Raw genomic sequence first — 26253 nt, forward strand, 5'->3', positions numbered from 1 at the left:
TAGTGAACTAGAAAATTGTATGTAGGAAAATATTAAAAGGATTTTATACCATGAGTAAGTGGGATGAATTGCAGGAATGCAAGGTTGGTTAACAAAGAATTCATCTATGATTATAATTCACCATATTAACAAACTAAAAAGAAAAACAATTCTTTCAGTAGATGCAGACAAAACATTTAACAAACTCCAGCATCCATTACTGATAAAAATGTTCAACAAAATATAAATCGAAGGTGATATCCTTTGTTTGATAAAAAGTATCTAGGAAAAACCTACAGCTAACAGCATTCTTAATGGTAAAAGACTAAATGCCTTCCAAGATCAGGAACAAGAAAAGGGTGTTCACCCTGACCATTTCAATTCAACATGTACTGGAGGTTCTAGCCAGTGCAACAGTCAAGACAAAGAAATAAAAGATATCTAGATTGGAAAGAAATAAGTCAAACTGTCTTTATTGGCAGATTACATGATTATCTATGTAGAAAATCTAATGGAATCCACAAAAAAGCAACTAGAACTAATAATTGAATTTAGCGAGGTTGCAGGATACTAGATTAACAGACAGAGAGCAACTGTATTTCTAAATTGCAGAAACAAACAACTGGAAATTGAAATTTTAAGATATCTTTTACAATAACATCAAAAATGTTAAATACTTAAGGATAAATATGAAAGATATATACACTGAAAACTACAAAACCTACCTGAGAAAAATTAATAATGACCTGAAAAAATAGAGAGATAAACTGTGTTCATAGGTTGGAAGACTCAATATTAAGATATTAATTCTCTCCAAATTGATCTATAGAGTCAATAAAATCCCAGTGAAAAATCCCAGCAGGCTTTTTTGGTAGAAAGTGATTCTACAAAATCAATTTAGAATCTGACTCTAAAATTTATATGCAAATGTATAGGATCTAGAATAGCCAAAACAACTTTAAAAACTAAGCACCAAGTTGGAATGCTTACAGTATCTTAAGACTTACTATAAAGCCACCATAATCAAGACAGTATGGTATTGGTATAAAAAAAAAAAAGATCAATGGAGTAGAATAGAGCGTTCAGAAATAAAACTCCAAAAATACGGACAATTTTTGACAAAGTTTAGTATAGATAGGTTAGTTTTAACAACAAAGGGTATATCCACATAAAAACACTTTACTATGTAAAAATATACACAAATTAACTAAAAATGGATCAAAGATCAAATGTAAAATATAAAATTATAAATCTTCAAGAAGAAAACACAATATGACATTTTTGATCTTAGGTTAGGTAAACATTTCTTAGATATGATACTAAAAACATAACTCATAAAAGAACACATAGATAAACTGAACTTCATTAACATTGAAAATTTATAGTTTTCATAATACACTGTTAAGGGAATAAAAAGATAAGCCACTAGGAGAAAATATTTGCAAATCATATATCTGATAAAGGACTTATATCCAGAGTATATAAAGAACACTCAAAACTTAATTATAAGAGAAAAAACAATTTTAAAAAGGGCAAAAGACACTTCACCAAAGATGTATGTATGGATGTCAAAAGAGGACATAAAAAGATGCTAAACATCACTGGTCATTAATGAAATGCAAATTAAAACCACTGTGAGATATGACTTCATATCTATTATCCAAAAGGCTAAAATTGAAAAGACTGACCACATTAAGTGTTGGTGAAGATGTGGAGGAACTGGAATGCTCATGTACTGCTGGTGGGAATATAAAATGGTGTAATCACCTTGGGAAACAGTTTGGCAGTTTCTTAAAAAGTTATAAATCCATCTATGGTCCAACTATTTCAGTTCTTCTAGGTATTTATCCCAAAGAAAAGGAAATACATGTCCATATGAAGATTTGTACATGAATGTTCATGGTACTTTTATTTGTAATATCCAAACTGGAAATAAAACAAATGTCCATCAGCACATGAATAGAGAGGCAAATTCTGGTAATCCAGACAGTGGATTATTCTCAGAAATATAAATAAATGAGCCATTGATACATGCAACAAATCTCAAAATAACTATGCTAAGTGAAAGAAGCTACTCAAAATAGTGCAGACTGCATGATAGAATTCCATTTACATAAAATTCTAGGAAATGCAAACTAATGTATGGGAACTGAAGCCAATTGGTGGTTGCCTGGGTATGGGGAGGGGGAAGGGAAAGAAGCTGGAGGGAGTGATTTCAAAAGCTCCCAAGGAACCTTTGGGGGGTGATTAATATGTTCATTATCTTGATTGCGCAGGTATATACATATGACAAAACATCAAATTATACACCTTAAATATGTATAGATTATTTTATCTATAGTATATCTCATTAAAGCTATTTAAAAACAAAAAGATCATGCTGTCAGTGGTAGAGCTAGTATTCAAACCTTTAAGACCTGTGCTCTTCATCCTATACCACGTGGCCTCAGCCAGTTCTGGGGCCAGCAGGAGCTACGAGCCGTCTTTCTGTCCCAGGCCCCGCTCGCCCATGGGAGTGTGGCCCTCAGCACATCACCTCAGCCCCTGGATCACCTCCCTTTCCTGCCCCCACTCCCCAGGCAGCAGCAGACTCCTGCTTTTCAGGCCTCTGGATTCCTACCTTTCTGGGGTGGCCCAGCCCACACTATCAGACCTGGCCCACCTCCTGTTGCTCTAGGACAGCCACTATTCCCTCTGCCTTCTACTCTGCATGGAAGAAAAACAGCAAAGGTGGAAATGGCAACTTCCCAAAGCTGTTGTGGAAGCCAGATCACCTGGGGAAAGGTGGAAAAGGGGTTGGCTGAGAAGGCTGATGCAGGGGGTGGGATGAGGGTGTGTGCGGGTCCTGGTGGGTGTGCAGGGAGCATGCGGGCAGTGTCTGGAAGCTCACATACCTGCAGGCAGAGCCCACAGGACAGCACTGATGTAGAAGAGCAAGGAAAACATCTGGGAATCACTGTCCTGACCTCAACCTTGTTTCTGACCATCCCACCCTCAACTTCCACATCTAGTACTGAGAAAAAAGGTGATAGAGGTTTACAGAAAGCAGAACATTTCCACTCAGGCTCTCCAGTGACTCTAATATGCCTGTGGCAAAGAACTTTCCACACTGAGGATGTTATATTTTGTTTACCTCCAACTATCCCCAATAAAAATCCTTAAAAGGAAAGATATAATATGTTACTTCTCTTTTATCCCATTTTGTATCATGCAAGATCAGGCCACGGCAGCCAAGGTGCAAGGAAAATAGATATTTTTAAAGCAAAATATCATCTGTTTTGCAACCTAATTATATAGACAGGAGAAGCTCAGATATTTCATGCACTCCGCAGATTAAAGGGCAAAGGCAGGGACCAATTTGGACTTTCAGACTCTAATAGTCCATTTGATGTAATGGAATAAAATGCATAATGGACATGTAGTAAAACAGAACACAGAGAACAAAAGGCACAGTTTAGACTGTGCTGAAGAGTAATATTATAAAATACCTATAATTATACCTGCATGACTCAAAATGAGAGTCACATTTTAAACAATGGAAAATCAACTTTGCTCTATATCCACTGGGGCTTCAGCAGTCACAGAATTCTGAACTTCACACATGGCGCTGAATCTGGAATGGTACAAAGGGAGTGAGCACAGGCCATCTGCTATTACCAAGAATTTCCATTACTACAGGTGGCTTGGAGAGAAAGTAGCTCTAGAATCAATGAACAAAATAGGTGATAATTAATAGCAGGTAAGAGGCAGGTTTCTCACGGACTTTTCAGATTTCTGAAAAGCTGCAAGGTTTAGGAATGTAACCCAGTCTGCCTTGAGACTATTTATATTCAAATACGTATATTTCAAGTCTAGACTTTGACCAAATGAAATCACCCACATGCCTTACTCTCCCATGGGAAGCAATATACTAATTTATCCCATTCCTGAGTGACTCTCCCAGCTCATGTTCATGGTGCCAGGAAATGCGAAACGCTCCTAAAATCTCTTAATTTCTACAATGATCCTGTAGTGCAAGAATTGGCTCTATTTGATAGATGAGGAAACTGAGGTTCACAGGTGTTAAATAAATCACTCAAGATCTCATAGAAAATTAACGCCAAATCTAAGATGAAAATCCAGAGTTAACTATAAAGCATGTAGAAACAATTTCAACTCACTTTCCTGTAACTTAGTGGTTCCCAAACATTGCTGCACATCAGAATCACCTTGGAATCTTTAGAAAATACGGATGCCTGGCTCCCACTCCCAGGCTTTCTAATTCAATCGATCTGAAGTATGACACAGGCACTGGGATTTGCTGAAAAGCTCTGCAGGTGATTCTCTTGTGCAGCAAAGTTTGGGAACCATGGCCTTGCCACCTGGCCAGGTTCACCAAGGTCCTCCATCAGCTGTGTCAGGCACCGCTGCCTGAGGCCCACAGCACATTGTATGCTTGTGGGCTGGCCAATCCCTAGTTTGTCTGTGACTTTTGCTCCAAAAACATGAGCTGCACACTTATCAACAGGTCAGCTGGGTTTCCTCCTAAACCTAATTATGCCACTTGTACTTGATACTACAAATAAAAAAATTAAATATTATGTAAACCAATAAATTTGATTATGTAAAGAGAGTTAATGTTTCTAAAAAACTGAAATCAATGCTTTGGAAAGATGTGATTAAAATGAGTTAATTTTTGAAAAAAGATGCTGAATTAGGTGTGAATGAGAAATTATAGAGTGGAAAAAATGTTAAGAATCTAGAAAAAGTCTGTACCCTGATAGCTGCACAGGTGTCTCAAGTTCTTGAATTGCTCAGAAGAAATTGAAAGCAAAAACCAGACTATTATTGAGTGTGGTTTATAAAAGTCAGAATCCAAAGTTGAAAACTCATCTCAAAGAGAAATCCATGGCCCTGGATCAGAAGACCAACGAATAAACACACAATTGTATGTTTTAAGTTGAAAATGTTTAGGACATGAATGTATCCTTTTATATGATCTCCCTTTCTAACTTAACTTTCTCAGTTAACTGATCAACTCCTTCTGACGGTGTTGCATAAGAGGGCTTCTCTGAACTCACATCCCCTGAAACAGCTGAACTAGGTAACAGAGAAATTCACTCACTGTTTAATATACAGCACACATGCCATTTGGTGGGACACATAAGGACTGATGTGCAGGCACACAACTAGGCTGTGGAGGACAGGGGGCCAGATGACAGCAGACTCTGTCCTCAGGGAGCTTGTAGTCTGAGGGGCTTAGACAAGCCCAGAATGACTGAGATATAAGGTGAGTCAGGCAGTGGCTAAACATCACCCAAACTGCTGTGGGACTTAAAGAAGAAAGATGCTCCAAGAGGGAAGAACCTGAAAGGCTTATGGGAGAGGTAGCTCAAGGGGGAGGTGGGGTGCAGACAAGCTTTTTTATTGTTTATGTTATTGTTCCTTCCCTTCCCTTCCCTTCCTTCCAAGAGGGGGCAGCCCTGACTTTGGTGGTAGAAGAGGTTGAAAATAAAAGCACAAAAAGACGATTGATGGGGTCCCCATTGGTGAGGTCCCAGAAGAGGCAGAAGGGGACAGGATAAAGAAGGCAAGAAGATGGGACGAAGCAGACCTATGGGGAAGGAGTAGGAGAAGGTGAGAGATAGGAACAAGGAGGTTTTGATGCTAAGAGGACAGAAGCTGAGGTCATAGACTGACTTTCTTCTCCTTAAACAGGAAGCTGGTTATCTGCTGAAAGAGGTAGAGCAGGGGCCTTGGGCTTCGAAAGAAGGCTGGGGACTGCTGTTCTGATGGAGGTGGTGGGAAGGCCTTGAGATCACTACGGGAACTCCAGACTGCACAGTTTGAAATATTGTCTCCTGGCCAAAGATTTTAAAAATTATATTAAAAAAATCTAAAAACATCAAACTGTCATTTCTCTACTGACCAAGGGGGACACGAGAGTCCTGCAGTCCTCCCCCACCACGTGTGGCCATCCTTGCTGTACAGGGCTCCGCAATGAGGGAAAGCATTCTGTGGTTCTGCCTCATGCAGGAGCAATGTTCTTTCCCAGAACCCTTTTCCCACATCCACCACCCAAACAATGGACCTCTAGAGTCCTACGGACGGCATGGCCCTGGACAGGGCATCAGCTGATTCAAGCCATTCCAAGACACACAGGAAAGAGGGATTGGTGGTCAAAAGAAAACCAAGATTAAGGGACCAGTCTGATCAGACTTGCAAACAGATGAGTGCAGGCAGAGGTGAATGTCCAACGTCCTCATGCACTGGTCCGTGTGCACGCACGCAGATGCATGCCCGTGTGCTTGTACACACGTGCGCACACAGCCAGCACAGCCTCCAGTTGGCCTCTATGCTTCCCCTGGAGGCAATACAGTGAATGAACAAATCAGAGACCTCGTGTCATTCTTCACCCGGGGCAATAGTTTGCTTGCAAGCTTAGATTACTCATCAAAGTGATGCTTTTGAAAACCATCTTAATTAACAGGACTTGTAAAATTCTGTATCGTGAACATACTCCGCTGAAGTATCACTAGTACCAGCTGGCTTTGGACTCCTAATGCACTCACCTTTATGAGGAGAAACTCCTGATTGTTATGGTTTTAGGGTCTCTTCCCCAGTGCTGCAATTCCCAAGGGGAATCTCAAGCCTTTACAGATTTCTTAGCAAAGCAGGGGAAGGCTCCATGGTGGGTGAAGAATCAGCCCCACTAATGGTCCAAGAACATTTAAAGCAGGAAATAGTTTAAGCTTAACCTACTGCTATCTGCAGAGCAGTGATACATCAACAGAGAATTTTCTTTTCTAACTTGACTGGACATGCTGGAAACATTTTGGTCTGTCCACTTATATATGCATATGTGTACGTATGTGTGTGTTTATAAAATGCATATACGTGTATAAGATCCAGGTGCCTATATACACATGGTGTGTTTAGTCCTTGCAGCAGAGACCTCTTTGAATCCATCATCTTTGCTTCTAATGGCCAGTTACGAGCAGCTCGCTCTGCTCTGCCTCCCTGCAGGGTGACTAATAAACTTTTCCTTAATTGAGTTCTGGCTGCCAGGTCCACGGGGATTATTACTTATATATAAGTAAACAAAATTTCCATTTTAAACAACACTCCAAATCTCCTCATTATATTTTAAACAGATATAAATTCACTGAAGTCAAGCTAGCCGTGGGCTAGGAGGCTGTGTGCATTCTGGCCTGGATTCCCTTCCTCAGAGGAAGCCGGGTGCTGCGGCAGGCAGGTGATACCCCCAGATCCTTTGGGGCTGACCCCCGCGTCAGCCGGATGCCTGCCCTTCCTTTGTTCTCATCTACAGACACATTAGAAAGTACCCAAGGAGGTTTTAGAAACTACTAATGGTATCTGCCTTTTCTTTTCATCTGAATGTATTATTTAGAAGCAATTCCTTTTCACAATTTATAAATAGGAAGAAAATGAATTTGATGTTAAATATTTAATAAGGGCCCAGGATTTGCGAAGTACCGACTTGGATGGATTGTTGGGTTTAGGGAATGTCTTAGCCTACACTTTTGTGGAAGCTAAATGTTAAGTTCTCATAGTTGAAATAATTTAACTATTTCTTTCTTTTCAAGATTCCTCGCTACTTTAAGATTCCAAATTGAGAGCAGAACCATGAGAGAAAGTGAAAAACTGAAAACAAAGTTGTTTTAACTTGGTTTGAAACCTAGAAGGAGGAGATTATCTTCCCTCAGAGCCATTTGGAAGCCACTTGGCTCCAGATTCAGATCTTTTGCAAGTCACCCTTTGCTGAAAGTACAGGAATCCACTGCAGGCTTTGACTATGATTATTATTGGCAGCTTAAAAGAATAAAATAAACATTTTTCAGACTCCCACATTCATGCCGCTAAGACATAACCCAGAAAAATCAGCGAGGGCAGGATTTAAAGCCAGCTCCCAGATTGTTAGGGGAACTGGGGATAAAATTCTGCTACAGATTTTAAAGGTCTGGATCGTTTCATTCCTGTCCTAGTCCCTTGTTTCCTTCTTTAAGCAAGTTATTCTAAACGGAAGTGCTGTGCATGATGTGAGCCCGTCACTGAGAACCAATCTCCCCTGAAAGACTCGCATTCAAAAAATGGTTCTCGTCCCCAGCCAGACCTGTAGCTCCCTCACTAGTTATCAAGAGTGATCTGATCTGCAGATGGTACATCTCCCTGGGTGCAAGTGAGGGCCAGTACCTCTCGATTCCTGGGCAGCAGCCAGTGCAGGTAGCCAAGGCTGCAGGTCCGAACCTGGGTTCGTGGAACTCCGGCCAGAGCAAGGATACCTGGGGAGGTTTTCGTCCTTGGGCGGGGGCATCTCTAGGCCCAGTAACACTAAAGGAGCAGGTAGCAGGAAAAGTAAGTGAATGACAGATCCGTGCAGCAATATGGATGCATCTCAAATGCATTATATTAAATGAAAGAAGCCAGACACAAAAGGGCCACATATGGACCACATGATTCCATTTATATGATGTTCTGGGTGAAGGCAAGACTATAAGGACAAAAATCTGAGGCTGGGGAGGGGACTGACTACTAGGGCAAGAGGGACTTTTCTGTAGCCACGGCTTTGCTCTGTATCTTGATAGTGGTGGTGGTTACAGGACTGAATAGATTTGCCAAAATTCATTTAACAACACATGAAAAGGCTAAGTTTACTGAATTTAAACTACACCTCACAAACCTGAACTAAACAGTAACAATTAACGAGGAGGAACAATAACAGAAGACTGGACCAACAAAGGCATTGAGATGGGGTGAGGAGGGAGCTTCTACTTCCCCCAAGCGGAAGGGGGAACAGAAGCCCCCAAGAGCTATCTCTAGGAGGATCGGTTTCCACGTCTTTGGGCAACAAGGAGCGCAAATTGGGAAGCCCGTCCACAGTCCTGGTTGCATGCCTTCATTCCAGGCTCCACCTGGAATTAGGTTAGTTGATTGCCTCCCATTAGTCAATTAGCTTCACAACTTCTAGGCACCAGGGGTTGTCTCCTAACTCAGGGCTTTTGTTTGTTTTTCTGACATCCAGTGTCCTTGAGGCAATCATTTGGAGAGCACTGGGGGCCAACTGCCTGTGTTTTGAAAGCCCTGTAGAGGTGCAGAGAGAGAGAGACTCTGAAAGCTGCTGCCCGGCCAGCCCAGCCCCGTGGTCCACACTTGCCTTAGAAAAGCCCAGTGAGGTCAGTGGACTTCACCCACTGCCCAGGATCCCACCTGAGACACTCAGCTGAGTGCTGGTACTCAGCTCTGGAGTGCAGAGTATATACTACGTGGCAGACAAAGGATGGAGCACTGCACCAAGGTCAGTGCCAGCTTTGAAAACAGCCAAGAGGAGACCACATGAGCATTGAGTTGGGCTCCTGGCAGTGCAGCTTGCTCACAGAGCACGTCCTGGGCATAGGTTTTGCAGAGAAATGCCACTGCTGGGCATTACCTGAGGGAGGAAGGCAGCCAGAATCTGGTTAGTTATTCAAAAGTCTGATTTCTAGACTATTGAAAAAACACGATTTTGTTTCTTTCCGGTCCATATGATGGATTCAAGCTAATGATTAGTGACACTGCCAGGGTGCTTTGGTGGACACACTGGTCTTTCATGATGGAGCACCTTTAAGATTTATGAACAAAAGATACTATGAAGTTGTTTTTCTTTTCTAAATTTGTTCTCCCAACGTTCCCATGGCAATTACGTTGTAAATTATCTTTACTAAGCGAGCCCTTTTCTCTTGGATGTTCAAATGCAAACATCAGCCCAGACTACACCATGGTCTCAAGTGACACATTGGTGCACTCCACATTTTTAAAGGTCACGGCTGCCCTCCAGCAGAGGTCTCCCCCCAGGGAGGGCTGAGGAGGCACGCGGGTAGAGGCCGACTTACTTCCCCCCTTGCCGCTCTTCTCCATGCGGTACTGGTAGATGTGCAGCGTGAAGAGCATGTGGGAGTTGCGGAGGTCGTCCTCGTCGCAGTCCTGCTGGTTGCCCCGCCGGGAGGCGATGGCGGCATCCAGGAAGAAGGCGGCCTTCTCCGCGGTGGGTGCCCGCAGCTCACTCTGGTTCTGCAGCTGGAGGACACAAGGGAAGGGATGAAGCTGAAGGTGGGGAGGGGGTGCCTGCCACTCGGGCCTGGCCGTCCCTCCCGCATTCTCGAAGGCTGGACATCCTTCTGGAACCAGGGCCTATACCCATGTGCACCTCTTAGCTTAATTTATTCATATCTGAAAAATAACACTGAACACGCTTATTGGATAAAACATATTTTTACCCATTTTACAACTGAAGCAGAATCTGTAAGTAGCAGGTGTGAAAAGCAAATGGTTGTACCTGAGTGATCAGTGGGAGCAGGTGTCCCACCCTGACCTCCGCAGAGGCCAGCAAACCAACATCCCAGGCAATCCATGTACCTAAGAGAACATGAGGGATGTGACTGCATCTTGATTTCAAAGATTAGATTGTTTACAAGCAGGTACGTTGCAAAGTGTGATTTTAGTCCACATAGTACTGGTATCACAAAGAAGTGAAAAAAGTTAGCTTTAACTCAGTTCTCAATTTTTCCAGCTATTTAATTAAAGCCAATTTTAGGCCACATTTACTAGCATAGTTATAAATAAGAACTAAGTGTAAAAGACATATGGAAACACCCAAGATACTTGAATGTCTCATCTATATCATTTAAGGGCTATCCATTTTCTCTTTAGATGTTAAATTCATATTCATGGCATACTCATTAAGTGATTAAAGCAGCATTGTGGGCGTCATGTCTAAATCCTAAGAGATGCCTTGGCAATTATAGTAAACCTTACTCAGAGCAATACTAGTAGAGTTTGACCAGCATTCCTTTATTGGGGGTAGGGGGGAAGAAAAGGAAACTAATATTTCTGATTTATTCAAAGAAATAATTTGCGGTATGTGCCTTAGGGTCAGTACAAATTTTGACAACCCTCTATTCTGACTCTAACTGTACCTATAATTCTGAACTGTGAGAGTCGATATTTGCAACCTGAGATCATCAAAATCCTCAAACTTCAAAGAGAGGTTCTGGGGGGCTCATTGTTTTATACTTATTATGGCAGAAAAAATAACTCAAAGAATGTTTAGGATTCTTCAACAAGAAGGTAAAGAGGATGTTGGTCTCTTCCTCTTTTTCTTAGGCTTCAGTTAACCAGAGTTTCACCTCTGTGGAACTTCATTAATGAAGTTATAAAAGTAAATGAAGGTTATAGCATATTTGAATATCTAGGTAATATGTGGAGTGGGAGCAGTGGGTAGGGTGACACTGATTCCATCACAGGTGCAGTGCAGATATGGTCTGAGCACATCTTATGCTTCCTAACTGGTAGTTCTCAAAGTGCGGTCCCTGGACCAGCAGCATCAGCATAACATAGGAACTTGTTAGAAGTGCGCATTTGAGGGCTCTATCCCAGGCCAGCTGAATCAGAAATTCTAGAGGTGGAGCCCAGCAGTCTGTTTTAACAAGTCTTCCAGGTGACTCTGATGAAGACTGAAGTTTGAGAGCCACTGGATTACGGTCTGTATGACCACTTAGTTTGCATTTTAACCCAAATGGTATCTGATGCATCTGTTAAAAATGTGAAGAGCCAATTTTAGTTAGACACAGTACGGACCCTTGGGAGTTGCTGAGAACTAACCAGGCAATCCCAATTGAAGTTAGGAGAAACATCTAAGAGGGCTTCCTTGAAGAAGTGACGTCCAGCTGATACCCCAAAAATAAGGAGTTAGCCAGAGGAAGAGCGAGAGGAGGGGAGCCAGCAGTGTTCTGTGCACAGGGAACAGGATGTGCAAAGGCCCAGAGTAGGAAGAGGGAGGATGGTTGATGCCTTAGAGCCTTGCTACTGAAAGTGCGGTCAGTCATTGGGAAGCTCCTTAGAAATGCGTAATCACAGGCCCAATCCCAGACCTACTGAACCAGAATCTGTATTTTAACAAGATCTCCAGTGCTTCTTACATATGCTCATTGAAGTCTGAGGGGACTGCTTTTTTAGGCGACCTAAATGTCATTTAAGAGGAGTGGCAAAGAAGGGAGTGGTGACAGATGATGCTGGAAGGTTGCATAGGGCCTTGTGAATCATGATTCATCATGGAAATGGAAGGATCTGAGGTGCTTTAAGCAGGGGAAGAACATAGTCAGGTGTGAGTTGATGGGTGTAATAGAGGAGGTATCCTCACCAGAGAAGACAATCCCACATGGGGTGAGGCAGGTACTTATCAAAATTAACACCTATCTAAAAATCTGGTAAAACTAGAAAATAAAACCTATTGCTAGAGACTGGAAGAACTGATTATTTTGGATATGAACCAGGGAACTCCCAGGTCATTCCCACCTCTTTTGTCAAACAGTGAAGGAGAAACACTCACAACAGGCATGACATCCTGAAAAGGCGAACTGGAACTTCTCTTGGCTTCCAAGGTTCCAGCAATTATATCATTGTTCTAATTAGAAAGTGGTTATTAGTTTTTCCTACAGCACTACTAATCCGGCTGTAAACCAGTGCCAGAAACACAGTTTATAGAGCCATAAACAGCCCCAGTAATGGCTGGAGCTATTTGTGCAAAGCAGTAAATATTTCGGCTTGTTGTTAAACAAAAGAAAGATTGTACCTTTTTTTTTTGGAAGGGGTGTAAAGAAAGTCAATTTCCCTCAAATGCTACAACAATTGTGGTTCCTGTTCATTGTCAATTAGATTCAAGGTACAAATATTTAGGTTGGGTGAGCAGCTGGCCCTGCAGCTGCAGGCCATAAAGTTCCAGTCCACTTTAAAGTAAACACTCGCAAGCCTCCCCAGTTTACACGTTGAGTGAGTCAGGGGGTGAACTGCCCCAGCCGCTGAGGTAGGGATGAGCCACTGTGGAGCCAGCCAAGCCCCAGAAGCAATCACCTGCGTGCCACAGATGGGGTCCTCACACAGGTACACGCCCGGGGACTGGCCATCCTGCAGGCTGCCAGTGGCCACCTCCGACAGCAGGTCCCGAAGGTTCTCTTCCTTGCCCCACACCTCTACGGCTGAGATCCGCACTGAGAAACGAGCTCCAGTCTTTTCTTTCCGTTCATTTATCAGCTTGAAGAGCCAAGAGATGGCACAGGGGATGATGCCAAGGTTCTGCATGGAATCGTCTTTTCCAATCATGGTGTAGGATTTTCCTGGGAGAGTGAAGGAAGAAAGAAAAGCGACTTGAGTGTCTGGGCATCATTCTATAGTCTCAAGAATAGATGCCAAGGATGCAGAAGAAAGGCGTGGGGAGTGGGGAATGGGAAGAAAGGAAATGGAAAGGGGAGAGAAATATGAAACATCTGACATTTCCAAGTACTACTGATGGAATGGCTACAATACAGAACGTGAGAGCCCCGACTAATGACAAGATTAAATCACAGTTGACCTCGAGGAGGATCCCAAACATTATAAGCTATCCAGTTTCCGCACTGTTTTCCTCATGGTGGGAAGGCAGAGGTCTTTCATCACTATCCTGGTTCTTTTTAACACCACCCCACAGATTCACTCCACATACCTACACTTTATACTCTGTCTCAGGTTAAATGCTGTGTATATTTTTATAGTATGAGCAAATTCCATTAAAATCTGGATCACTGCTTTGATCAGAGTTCAAGAAGACCGAAGTGGCAGTGAGAGAAAGTGGGCTTTCTGGCCTGGCCTAGAATTGGCTCCATCACTGCAAAGCTGTTGTTGGAAGCTCTGTCCAGGGGCATTTTTTGGAACTCCCCAAATTACTAACTAATCAAGCAGGTAAGGTAAGACCTGATAAGTAGACGGCCACAGGTCAGGATTAAGAAGGCACTTCAAGGGGATTCAGTCATCAAACCCTCACAGAGGTGTGTGGTGGCCTCCTTTCCCAGGTGCTTCAGCACAGGTGGGTTCCCGACAGCTGGGTGGTGGGAAGCAAGGATACTGGCAGACTGAACTCCCCAGATGGGTGCTAACACGGCCCGGGCTCTGCTTGGTGGCTACTCCTCAGGCTTTTATGTTGCCTCCAAAGACCAACCCAAGTCCTCTGGGGAAGGGGTGGGCCTCTCTGCTCCCCAACACACTCTGCTCAGGGAATGTAATTTTCCTGCTGGCTTTCTGGGCACGACCCTGACCTGCACCGTGTGGGCACCACCCCACTCCTCCTTTTGCTCATTTCTTGGATTGTAAGGCTTTCCTAGATGACTACGAATGCGCTCAGGATGAACCTCTTTCATTTCAGAAGCAGAAAGGGTTACTCATGATTATTCAGTTCAGCACCTGAGGGGAACATTCTCTCCTTTCCTTAGAGGACTCTGGGTACAACACAGAAGAATGCATAGAAGAGACTGGGAAATCCACAAGCAGCATGGAAACATAAAGCTCTCACTGACCGAGCTTGGCGTGGCCAAAACAGAACACACAGCCATCTGCCCCGTTGACCACAGACTGGATCACCTCCGCCACGGTCCCAGCACACACTTCAGCCTGGCAGACACAAGAGGAGACACGAGCTGTGAGTGGACCGTTAACGGTGGAAACCTGCGCCTGCTTTCCTAGGACTCGGGGTCCCAGAGCCACAGCATTTCCACATGGGTCGGCTCTCGCAGAGTTCTGGAGGTGCTCAGAACCCTTCGTGCCTCCCGCCCCCTCGCAAGCCTGAGCATTACACCCACTGAAGGCAAACCACCCTTCTGCTGATGTGTGGTACATTTCAGCTGCTGTCACTGCAGACTGCAGACCAGGCAGGAAGTGGCTGGAATGGGAACCCAGGGTGCTTTCATGGACCTCACGCCCTTCCCTGACCTGCCATTCTGGCCTTCTCCCCAGACAAGCGTTTAGATTTTCCATTCACCCTCTGCTAACTAGATCTTTCCTTCCTTTACACAGACACCCCCTCCCCCCACCCCACATGCACACTCAGAGCTTATGAAATGGGCTACGCTTATTAGAGGGTAAAGGGTGATGTGCCATTTCAGGAAAGTGACCTTGAGATACATTATAGTTCTAATCTAAGCAGGGGGTTTGTGATGGACGTCTGCTTTGTCTTCCTAACTCCCTCCTCTTGATCCATATCCTTCCCTTTTCAAAACCAGCCTTTTCTTTCTTTCTCTATAGATACATTCAATGTGTACACTACTAATTGCCATTGGTCAGTATGTTACAATGGGTGGTCTTCCGCCTGTTATGTGTCTCCTCTCCAACCTGATTATTAAATCCTTAGAGGACAGCCTCTTGGTGACTTTTTGTATTTCCCCATTAACACCCAATAATACAACGCTCTGCAAATGATAAGAAGTGAATTTTGTGAACCAATGTGGGAATCTGGGAAACCTCCCTGGTTAGCATCTGAGGCTTTCACAGCAGCAGGAGGACAAACACCACTCGCCGCGTGCTGCCTTCCTTTCTGCCTCAGCACCAGAATCAGATCTGGAAGCATTCAGAGGACCTGCAAACCTGGGGCTCCGTGGGCATCAGAGCAACGTGCCACCCAGTGGGAATCTGAGGACTGCAGCCCCAGCGATGAATGCGGTTATTCAGCTCCAGGCTGCAGCAGCACAATGAACCTAAGTGTTCGACAATCAATTTTCTCTCCTGAACCAAACCTGAAAAACCACACTCCCAAAAATTATCAACTGTTCTGGTGGCCACCTCAGCAGCTCCGCTGGGGGCTCCCCCTAAACGAAGCGGGTGGCAGGACGAGGCTGCAGGGGGACCATAGGATCTCTGACCCCCAGGGCCTAGGCAATGAGAGCCTGGTGCTAAACCCTGTGATTGATGTACTGGAATCTTGACGGAATTTGCTAAAGGTACCTCTGCAGAGCCGGCTGAAGTTATCACTGAATGAACTCTGCCTTCCTCGGACATAAAGTGAGATCGGGTTAGGAGGCTGAGAACCCACCTTGAGCCATACATAAAATAAACTGTATTAGATTCAAGGTCGGCAAAGAGAAAGCTGGTTGTGTGTAGACCAAATCCACATACATCACCCATCCGAAGGCTTGAGGACAGAAAGATAGATACAGGAGTAGCCTCACCAGGTACAGGGTGGGCTGGCCTCCCCTTGCCGAATTCCTGCCCAGTGTCCACTGAGAAGAGAACATCAGCAACCTGTCCATCTGGTGTTTGCTAGGAGCTGACAATGGCCCCTGGAGGCCCTTTGCTGTCTTTCCCCTTGAGCCTAGAGAGGCAGGAGCCTTCCCAAGCAGACTCCACAGGCAGAGCTGGGTGTGCAGGAAACCTGTTACCCACAGGCAGGTTGCAGTCCACCCGCCCACCCTTCCTGGTGATGATGGAATGTTTGTGCACTTTCCTCTTTGGAGGCTCAAAGGGTGCTCCCTCATGGGGGCTGAGGCTGGCCATGCCAGCAGCATGATATTACTATTATCAATGACAACAGATTAGTAAAAATAGTAGCATTTGTTGAGCACCCACTATGTTCTGGCTCTGCTCTAAGCACCTCATGTGTATCCACGCGGTGAATCACAGCAGCCTAATGAGGCACATTTTGATCTTGTCTTCATTTTGTGGATGAGGACACTGAGGCCCAGAGAGGTGGAGTGACTTACCCAGGGACACACAGCTAGTAAATAGTGGATAAAATGGCAAGAGGGCAAAGATACAGCACCCTGCTGAGCAGGACACGGATTGGTGAATAGGAAGAATCCAGGATGGATGCCCACTCAGGAAAGGGTCTATGAATGAGAGACTGAATTTTTGAGTCTCAGGTTTCCTTGTCTGCAATGTGAAAATAGTGATACCTCCCTTTTCAATACCACAAAATTCCAGGAAGAGTCAAACAGGTTAATGTACGTGAAACTTCTTGAGAACCGCAAACTCATATGGAAATGTAGTTTATTATATCGGAAGTGTAATAAAAGCAAAGCATTCTGAAGACAGAGCAACCACAATAGTCAGCATACGAGCTCTGGAACCAAGTGTGAGATGTAAGCAAAGACTAATAATAACAATGGTTCCCTTTTCCAGAATAAATCTAAAACTCATTAACAGGCCACACTTCATTTAGGGTTTGCTTTGGAATTCTTACAACTTAGGGAGATTCACTTTTGAAAAGTTTTAACTGTGTTAATTAAATCATTTGTAGGCCATTTATTAAACCCAATGTCAGCTTTAGATTAGTGAGCCCATTGGGTGGTACAACACACAAAAAATGTATGAAGAGAAAAACTACAGAACTTACAAAGTACTTTGTCTTTTCATGGTAAAACTCTTTGGGGAAACCACATGCTCAGCTTGCTAATGAATGGAGCCTATAATACATGCTAAGTGCCTATGGCGTCGGTGTGAACATCACTACTTCCTATACTCCGATGCCACATGCAGGAAATTAGCTGGAGCTGCAAATGGTAGCCATCAGCACCCTGTCTTCAGGTTCTGCTCTAGGCTATTAGTTACCCAGTTGCACACTGTTCTGTATAAATCTTGGGAAGTGCTAGAAATTTATCAGGAAGATGCAGGTGTCTGATGCCAAAATACAGGCCACTGTACACCTATAACCTGGGTTATAGATGTCTGCTAGAAGATCCAGTTGCACCAATTCACTGCAGATGAAATGCACCAGATGGTGTAAGTGACTCTTCCAGTAGACATCTGTTTTCACTGGGATTGGTTCCAGGAGCCTTAGTTAAGGAATCTTGGCACCCTGGGCCCCCAAGCAGCCTCCAAATTATACTCATAACAGACTAACAAAAATTCTCTACCCCTCCCTGTGTGCTTGCCCCTTGCAATGTGACTTTGCAGCTCCTCCAATCAAGAGACAAAGCCTCTTCCCCACTCCTCAAATTGGGTCAGTCACATTCAGCAGAAGTGATGATGTGTCAATTCCGAGCCTAGACCTCAAGAGGCCTGCAAGCTTGGATCCTGCCATTGCCATGAGAGCAAGCCCAAGATAGACTGCTGGTCGATAAGAGGCAACATGGAAGACAGACCAGGTGACCTGGCCACAGCCATCCTGGACCAGCCTGAAACTGGCCGACCCTCAAACACATGACAGCATCTGGCCAAGATCAGTAGAGCTGCTGACCCAACCGAGAGCTGATGACTGAGACACAGGTGAGCCAAGCGAGGAGCAGGGGAATGCTCAGCTGACTGGTGGACGTTGTTTTCATCCAGCAGGCTTGGGGTGGTTGGTAGAGCAGCAATAGCCAACTAACACCACAGCTAACCCTGGCCTCTCTCCTTCCTCTCCACCCCCCTTGACCCAGGCCACAGGACTGCATGTCAGCCTCCGTTTCCCTGCTTAGCACTCCAGGTCCTCCCTAGGACTTGCCCTCTATGGGGCCCTAGAACCCTGCCTAATTCTAACCCACTTCCTTGAAACATCTTTTCCCTTCTTATATGCTCACACCCAGAAGCCCAGGCAGGAGTGGGGTGCTAACAGACCCCTTGCCAGCACCTCGATGCAGCTGTTCCTGACGCCTCCACTCCTGCCTGCTCTCTTCCGGCTTCTGTTTGCCATCCACTGATTGGCCCACTCTTCCTTCTCTCCAAGAGTATGTTTTGTTGAAATCTTGGCACAGTGATCCTGCCCAAGACGTGACACCCGCAATTCAAAAGGACTGAACTATTCAATGGAACTCAAATTGGCTTCCAAAAGGTGTTGTGTAGGCAGTGGAACGGACCCATCGGAGTGTTCTGGAAGACATGCTCCCAGCGCATGGGTCCGAGTGAATGGTTAAAGCGTCTTGAAACTAATCAATATTGCCTGAGCCTGAGGAGGGGTTATACCCACCTGAGAAGCATCTTGTGGAAAAACTGCATCAAAGGCAAACATCTTAGGAGGAACTTGGTTCCCTCTCTTTTGGAAGGCATTTAGACCTCCACACGTCAGGGGGTCATACAAGGTGATTTGCTTCTTCCGTGGGTCCACCTTTAAGAAAGAGCTGGATTCGGAGGTATCTCGAGCCAACGTGGAACAGATGCGAAGCATGACTTTCACCTGTTAAGAAACAAAGGCAAGAAATGACAGGGATTCAGATAGGTGGATATTTATGACGGAGCACCTTTACTGCCCTGGAGAAACAAGTCTACATGGCAGCGTGGAATCTTCTCATGACGAATTATGATAAAACGCACAATGAATTAGCACCACAATCCTCAGCGGGTCATGGGAAAACGGATTTATTTATAATTACCAGGTAGGATATTTTGATACGTCCGTTACTTTATTACAGAACTGACACATCGTGTTCCTTGTCTTCCTATTAATATAAATAGAAAATTAACTGTACCCAGGTGGCCCAATTACTTAGATGAAAAGGTAATCTGGACTGCCAAGCTTTGGGGGGCTGGCGTAGTCCCCTTGAAGCTCACAGATCAATAAACCCCGGACATAAAAGTTAGCTCCGTAATTTATTCCTAGTCTCTCGCGCATCAGGACTCTTACAGACAAAACCCCAGTTATTAGTGCCATCATCAGAGGCCTGTGAAATGGCCGGTTTTCAATGGTCAGCATTTGAAATGTGTTCCAAGGGGCAACCGTGATAAAAGATTTGTTTGAAACATGTTATTTGGGATCCCATTACGTGAGTGCATAGAAATGGTGGTTTCCCAGGATGAAAGTGCATCTCTCTGGGAAACCGGAGGCAGCGCCCCTTTAACCCACCTCCTGAGTCACTGAACGTGGATGTTTCTAGTGCTCAGCCCAGCCCAAGCCCCACTCCAGGGCTGAGCAGGGTACTTGTGGGAATGGACTGCTTGCCCTAGAGTCCTGAGGTGAGCAGAAGCCAAGCGGAAGCCACACACACATTTCTAGAGGCTCAAGTCCTGGGGAAATGGCCAGCATTTGCTCTCTTACCAGCTCTTTGTTACTGTGTTGCTAGTCCAGTCCCAATGTGTAGAGCACATACTGTACTGGCCAGGCTCTGCACCAGGCACTGGGGAGGCAAAGATGGGTAATACATAGAGTAGCAGGGCAGACAGACAGACACAGAGACAGGAAATTTTTGTCATACAATGTGGCAAATTCTGAAGCTATGTATAAGGTTATTTTTAAACTCCTCTCTGTGTCATGCCCTCTTCATCTAATCAATGTTCAGGCTTGATGCAATCTCAGTCATGCAGTTTTGGGGAAAGGGATTGTAAAATTTTACAGAAAGGATTTCAAAAATACAGAAATGCTCAGAGAATAATCTACACTGTGCATGCTGAGCGAGGTCATCCTCCTGCTTATCTTAGCCCTGTCTGCTGAGGCATGGGGACTCATCTGCAGTGGGCAAGGCTGAAATGTAAGGAACAACTAGGGCACTGGACTCATCAGCTGTCCTGCACTGTGTCCCAGCTAGGCTTGTTCTCGTCACTTAGGAAGAGTACTCAAGTGCAGATCTAGAGGCCGAGGTCACGGTGGAAGGTTGGGATGAGGCTGACCTCTCAATGTTCAAATCCTGGTTCTCTCACTGAGGTCATATAATGGTACGTGCCTTTTCCTGAGGGTCTGTGGTGTGCTAAGTCTGTGCTGTTATCTACAGTATCTTATTTAATCCTCCCAACAGGCCAGTGCATAGGCGTCTGGATTTTATAGAGGAGAAAACAGATGTTACAAAGCTTGCAGGTGGAAGGCTGGGCTCTGATCCCACCTCTGTCTGACTCCAAAACCCATACTTTTTCTATTATGCCAACTGTCGCCTCCTATACATAGTCAAACTTCTCAGAGCCTCAGCTTTCTCACCTGCATATTAGGAACAACAACACCTATCTCATGGGACTGTTGTGAGAATGAAATGAATTGACATGTGAGGTACTGAGCACAGGGTGGGTGCCTGATTCTTGTTTCTCTTCCTCCTCCTCTCTGTACTTGCCTCCATCTTAATCACAACATCCTAGTATTTTCCAATCACAGTGTGAATGATGAGGTTTTAGAACTCCTTGCCCTGGACTCACAAACAGGATGCCATGGGGGAATCACTGCAGATGGAGCTGGGTGTTAAGCACTGGGCCTTACCAGGCTCCTGTTAGTAAAACCCATCAAGCCTCACACACAGTCACTGCATCTATGACAATAACCATCACGTCTGTCTACATTCTGTTCCGGAAATTTTCTTGTTCACTGTGAATGTCTCCGATCTTATGTCAGTTCCGTTCATTTCTATAGATTTGCCCCACTTACACAGCAGGTGTGCTAAGAGCATGTATTCAAATTGCAACTTTTGGTAGGTGTCTGGGGCCTCCGGGCTTTCTGTAAGCAAGCCTCCTAGCCCAGGCCATGAACACTACAAGTCAAGGATGATATAACCCCAGGCAGAACTGATGGAGTCACATGGCCCACTGCTTTTCTATTTCACAATTTTACATGCAATTTCTGGGTAACTAGAGGTGTTGAATGTAAAATATGAGCTAAGCCAGGCAAGGGCCCACAAGGAGAAGCAGGAAAGAAGGGAGTCATTTGTCCAGGGGGAAGGCTCCTGAATCTTAATGAAGTTCCAAGCCTGCAGTTCAATTTCTGCAGACAGGCTACAGATCCCAGATGGTGGACTGACCAAGGACATATACAGCTCTTTAAAAATCCATTGAATTCTGGGCTGAGGGAAACGCCACACTCCATTCTCTTCTTTGCAATTCATTTAAATAAATGGATATTTTTTCACCTTAAAGGAAGGAAATTGGGTTTCTCTGCTTCGTTTCTTTGTGTCATTATTCCTTGAGACCAGCACTCCACTTCCTGCTAATCCTCTGTAATTAAAGTGCTTAGGAGATACCACTTGTGATCAAGAAAGTCCCCTGACTTCTTGCCAGGAGTTTGTGCTTTTGTTGCAAACACTGGTAGGTTCTTAGCAAATGTACATCAACCCTCCCTCTCGCTGCTGCCTTGGGTAGAGTAGAGGGTCCCTGCAGCTGTCAACATGCACAGCCTCCTCCACAGCTCTCAGGGTCAAGGGGACTCACTATTTTAGCCCCAGCAGCAGAGGAGCTGGAAAGGCCTAAAGTGGGGGGATGCAGGCCTGATACCCTGACTCCCTGAGAGTAGCTTAGCACCACACCTACCAAAGCTCTCCCTGGTTGAGACCCCACTTTGCCTCATTTATCTAATTATTCAGTGGATGGTGGTGGACAGCTGTTGCTCCAGGCAGCACTTGTCTTCCTGTCCTGCTCATTAATCATTCCAGTGCTCCCTCCTGGATGGCCTGGCAGGACTGATGGAGAGCAGATTTGTGAGACTCACAGAGCCTCGCTCCTGAAATGGACAGACTTTCCATCAACGTGAAGCAGCACCGACTGCCAAGGCCTTATGGAGAGCCCACGATGGGCAACCCCACGGCACACACTGCTCCGCCCACGTGATCACCCAACCCCCACCTGTCCCGAGGCTCAGCACACAAGCACACAGTGAGGACCAGGGAAGCTCTTCACCGCCTCTCTCTCCACCCACAAGCTGTCCAGCGCAGGCTCTCTTCAGACTATCTGGCCTAGGAGGGGCCATCTGAAGGGTCCCTCACCAGTCAGAGAAAGGCTGCAGACAATGGTGAGGTGGTGGGACACAGAGAGGACACAGCAACCCCCAGGCTTGGGCTTTGTTTAAGCTCCTTTGTGGAGCCTCACAGTGAAGGCCCTGGACAGACACACATGAAACAGTGACTGGTCCCAGGCCCACGTCTCGGCCACAGTAAACGCCACGAAAGTGTGCTGGCAAGGATAAATAGGTTTTCCTTACAAGGTTAGAGGCTGTGGAGTAAAATCACCACCACCATCTTTCAACCCCTTTACGTTTCTGTATGTTGACTCTTTACGCTGATGTCTAAGTTCATAGAGTTTTAAGAATCAGCTCAGTAGAAGCTGGTCAAGGTGAAGTCAGATCAACTGAACCACAAACACCATGTGGCATCATTTCTGTCTCAGTCCCAGCAGTATGAGAATTATCTTTACCTTCCACATCTATTCTTAAGTTCCTAAAACACTCTGGAAATGGTTCTCCACGGCACACAGAGGCCTGTAAGATGGGTTCATCAAAATCCACCAACTGGAAGAATGGTGGGGCGAGGAGGGCAAGTGAGACCGTCAGAGGGGATTCTAGACCCAAAGGAGCCGTCTCCAGAGACAGAAGAGCCAAACTGCAGAGCCAGGGAGCACTGGCAACTCCAGCCCAGGATCCCGGGTCCCTCCTGCTGAGGCACCGTGGCAGCGGTGCTGACACTGAGACTCCCCGTCATGAATGTAAGGCGTGGAGATACCCACGGTCCTGTTGCTCACGGGTGACTTTCTCAGCCTCAGATGAGTGACAGTGGAGCCCGGGCGAGAGCCTGAGCTGACATCCAGCCCTGCCTGATAGAGCTGATGGGGAAGGTGGGAGCAGAGCCACGCTGCCCTCAGCGCAGCCCAGGGAGCCTTCCCTGATGTCTACATATGTTTGGATGGGATTCAGTGCTTGAGGGTAAAACATGGAGGGTCCATGTATCTAAAGTACATCTCCTTTCTCACAGGTTCCAGGTGTGATGGACACTGACTGCAGTGAACTAGGAGCCAGAAGACTGGGTTCTTATCCAAATGTCACCACCATGGTGTGGCTGTTTATCTACAGTGGGGGCCTTGGCTTCCTTATCTATAAATTGGGCCTGTTGTGTCACCTCCCTTGCAGGACAGGTGTGAAGAAATAAAGAAATAAAGACAGACTCTAGAGCAACAGACAAATGTAAAATATCATTCTTCAAAGAAAAAAAGAAGGAAGAGAGAAAAAAGAGAATGAATTCACTCTTCAAACCAATAAGTATAAAATAGACTTTCTGCATCAAATTAATGGCATTAGAAGCCTTTCTCCGAGGCTTAATTTTTTAAATTAAAGGAAAAAATTATTTAATGAACATATACCTACACAGTGACAAGAGAGACGGAGAATATAATATCCTCCTGCTTCCTTCCCCCCAAATTAAAGCACATACAGTCGACTTACATCTTCTGTAAAGGTGAGTAATCCATGTAAAATTTGATGTGAGGCTCTAAAAGTTAAATGAGGTATTTCCCTTATTTTATTCCTTTCTTTTCTGTCTTGATCACACGTGATAGATGTGCTCACGCTGTCCACTTATGGTACATTAGCCACTTCAGGAAAATTCTCCAACCATTCTAAGTAAGATGATTGAAGAGACAGGAGCCTTAAACAGTATATGTATTCTTCTGAACACACTCACTTTTCTGCTCTACCACGAAATTCAGCAACCTTCCATATTCTTCTATGCTTAGGACATTCTGATAAATCTACTGTAAAAGATTTTGATGAAGTGCCAATTTCTAAAACACACTGCAAAGGATCAAGGGTGTGATTTTCCAGCCATTATTTAATGAGTGAGTTCCTCCTTATAATATTATGTAAGATTCTATTGCTAAGCCTCCACTGGCACACGGAAACCCACAAATATGACTTTCTTTCCCCCTTTTGATTTACCAAAGGTGCTTGCTTAACCTGATAGGAGAGACAGGCAAAGATGTTTTATCAAGGAACAAATTAAAATTGGGTTTTAAAACAGGAGGAGGTTTAAAGACTTTTCTGGTAGAATTTCTAAAAATAATCTGAAATTACTTTTTCTGAAGGAAGATCTTGATGATTTCATGTGCCCGAAAGCTTACAGAAGTTTTTAAGGAGACCATGGAATCAAATGCCAAATCGAATGCCTCCATGTAATAATCTTGGAGGTCTCAAATCACTCTGCTACTGGGAAGTCCAGGGAGGACCAAGCAGGTGGTGCTCCCTACATTTCCAGAGGGAGCTTTTAAACATATCTTACAAAGTCAGGATTCCATCGAAACATAGTTACCGTTACAGAATCAGAGTCACACTGAAGGGATTCCAGAGATTCTAGGCACTAGTTGTTAGTTACAGAACAAAAGTGGATTGAATTTCTTTGCATAAAACCACAGGAATAATCCTATGTGACATATTTGAGGACCACGGGGCTATCTTCACCCGGATGACGTCCAGAGCAATAGGATCCAGCGTCGAGTTTGGGGGATGGAGGGCAGATGCCAGGAGGCTGAGGGCACTCCAGGCCCGTTTGGGGGCAGTGTCTGCTCTGTGCTGACAAAATCAATCACTCAGTCAATCAGCCATCCACACCAGTGCCATAACTTCTTTTACAAGTTTTACAAATTTTATACCTGCAAAGGACTATGTCATTTCCATTTGGTTCCCCACAACTGTTTTAAGTCAGTGTGTTACAATTACAGTATTACGACCATCATCCCTACTTTAAGGCTCAGGAGACTGAGATGCAGTGCATCCAAGTGACTAGCCCAAAGCCAGTTGCCTGGCAAAGGTGAAAGGGCACTGGCCTCTGACTCGCTCCTCCTACAGTGAGTGTCCTGGGTCGGAGCCAGAGAAGGAGCGCTGTCCTCCCACCAAACCCAGCAGGGCTTGAACCTGTCCCACCTGGGGCTGGGCCTGAGCTCAACCACCTTTACAGAGATGGGCGGGAGGCAGGGGGGCGTCCTGTCTCTGCCCTGCGGATGGCTGGCTGCTCAGAGGTGCCAGTGGGTAAGCTCACGTGGTACCACACAGAAAATAATGAGCAGCGATGACATCAAGAGGAAAGATTTACATGATTAAAAGCCAGGCTGGGAAAGGAGACAAGTGTGGCACAGTAAAGCTAAGTGTGGGAGAACGTGTGCGAGACCAGCAATGGGGCGGTGATGAGAAGTGCTCAGTGAAGAAGTGCTTCGGGGAGTGGGGGTGGGGGATTCCCTGACGCCCTCCATCACCAGCATCTGTCACCAGGCGGCTAGCTGGCAGCGCAGCGCTGGAGGGAGGGAGAATGAAGCCTGGGGACAAGTCCTTCCCGTGAGACTCATGGTTGGGCAGCCTTTGAGAGCAGGGCCCCTGACACCAATTCTCAGGCTGGGAAAAGGCTGGCCAGGCTCTGAAGTGGGAGACGGGCACATTTCAGGGGCTGGTCTGTCAGCAAGGACTGCAACTCTGACAGCAGCCTGTGAGAAAAGGCCCTATCTCTTAGCTCCGTGCTAGGATACTTATTTTAAATGGATTAGCTATTTAAAGATACATCCTGGGACTTCCCTGGTGGTCCAGTGGTTAAGACTCCATGCTCCCAATGCAGGGGGCCTGGGTTCAATCCCTGGTCAGGGAACTAGATCCCGCATGCTGCAACTAAGAGCCAGCATGCTGCAACTAAGACCCACATAGCCAAATAAATAAATACACATTAAAAAAAAAAAGATACATCCCAAGATACAGAAATTCTCTGTGAGGTGGGATGTGGGACTCTGACCCTTTCCAATATTAAAAAAGCTCACTGTCAGTGGGTCCTCCCTCTGACCACGTGGAGCACTGCCTGGAGCTTGGCAGCACAC

General features: G+C 45.2%; 1 protein-coding gene across 1 annotated transcript in view; it reads right to left on the reverse strand.

The window, feature by feature from the left end:
* Nucleotides 1-26253, reverse strand: part of KIF26B (kinesin family member 26B) — a 475056-nt gene that overhangs the window by 74651 nt on the left and 374152 nt on the right. The window contains exons 6-9 of the mRNA XM_057730021.1: nucleotides 18698-18904; nucleotides 14340-14433; nucleotides 12865-13127; nucleotides 9849-10032 (exon numbers count right to left, since the gene is read on the reverse strand). Of these exons, the coding sequence (XP_057586004.1) occupies nucleotides 9849-10032; nucleotides 12865-13127; nucleotides 14340-14433; nucleotides 18698-18904 (748 nt within the window). The remainder of the gene's footprint in view (nucleotides 1-9848; nucleotides 10033-12864; nucleotides 13128-14339; nucleotides 14434-18697; nucleotides 18905-26253) is intronic.

The sequence above is a fragment of the Hippopotamus amphibius genome, chromosome 3, assembly GCF_030028045.1.
Source record: "Hippopotamus amphibius kiboko isolate mHipAmp2 chromosome 3, mHipAmp2.hap2, whole genome shotgun sequence".
In the NCBI taxonomy this organism is placed as follows: Eukaryota; Metazoa; Chordata; class Mammalia; order Artiodactyla; family Hippopotamidae; genus Hippopotamus; species Hippopotamus amphibius.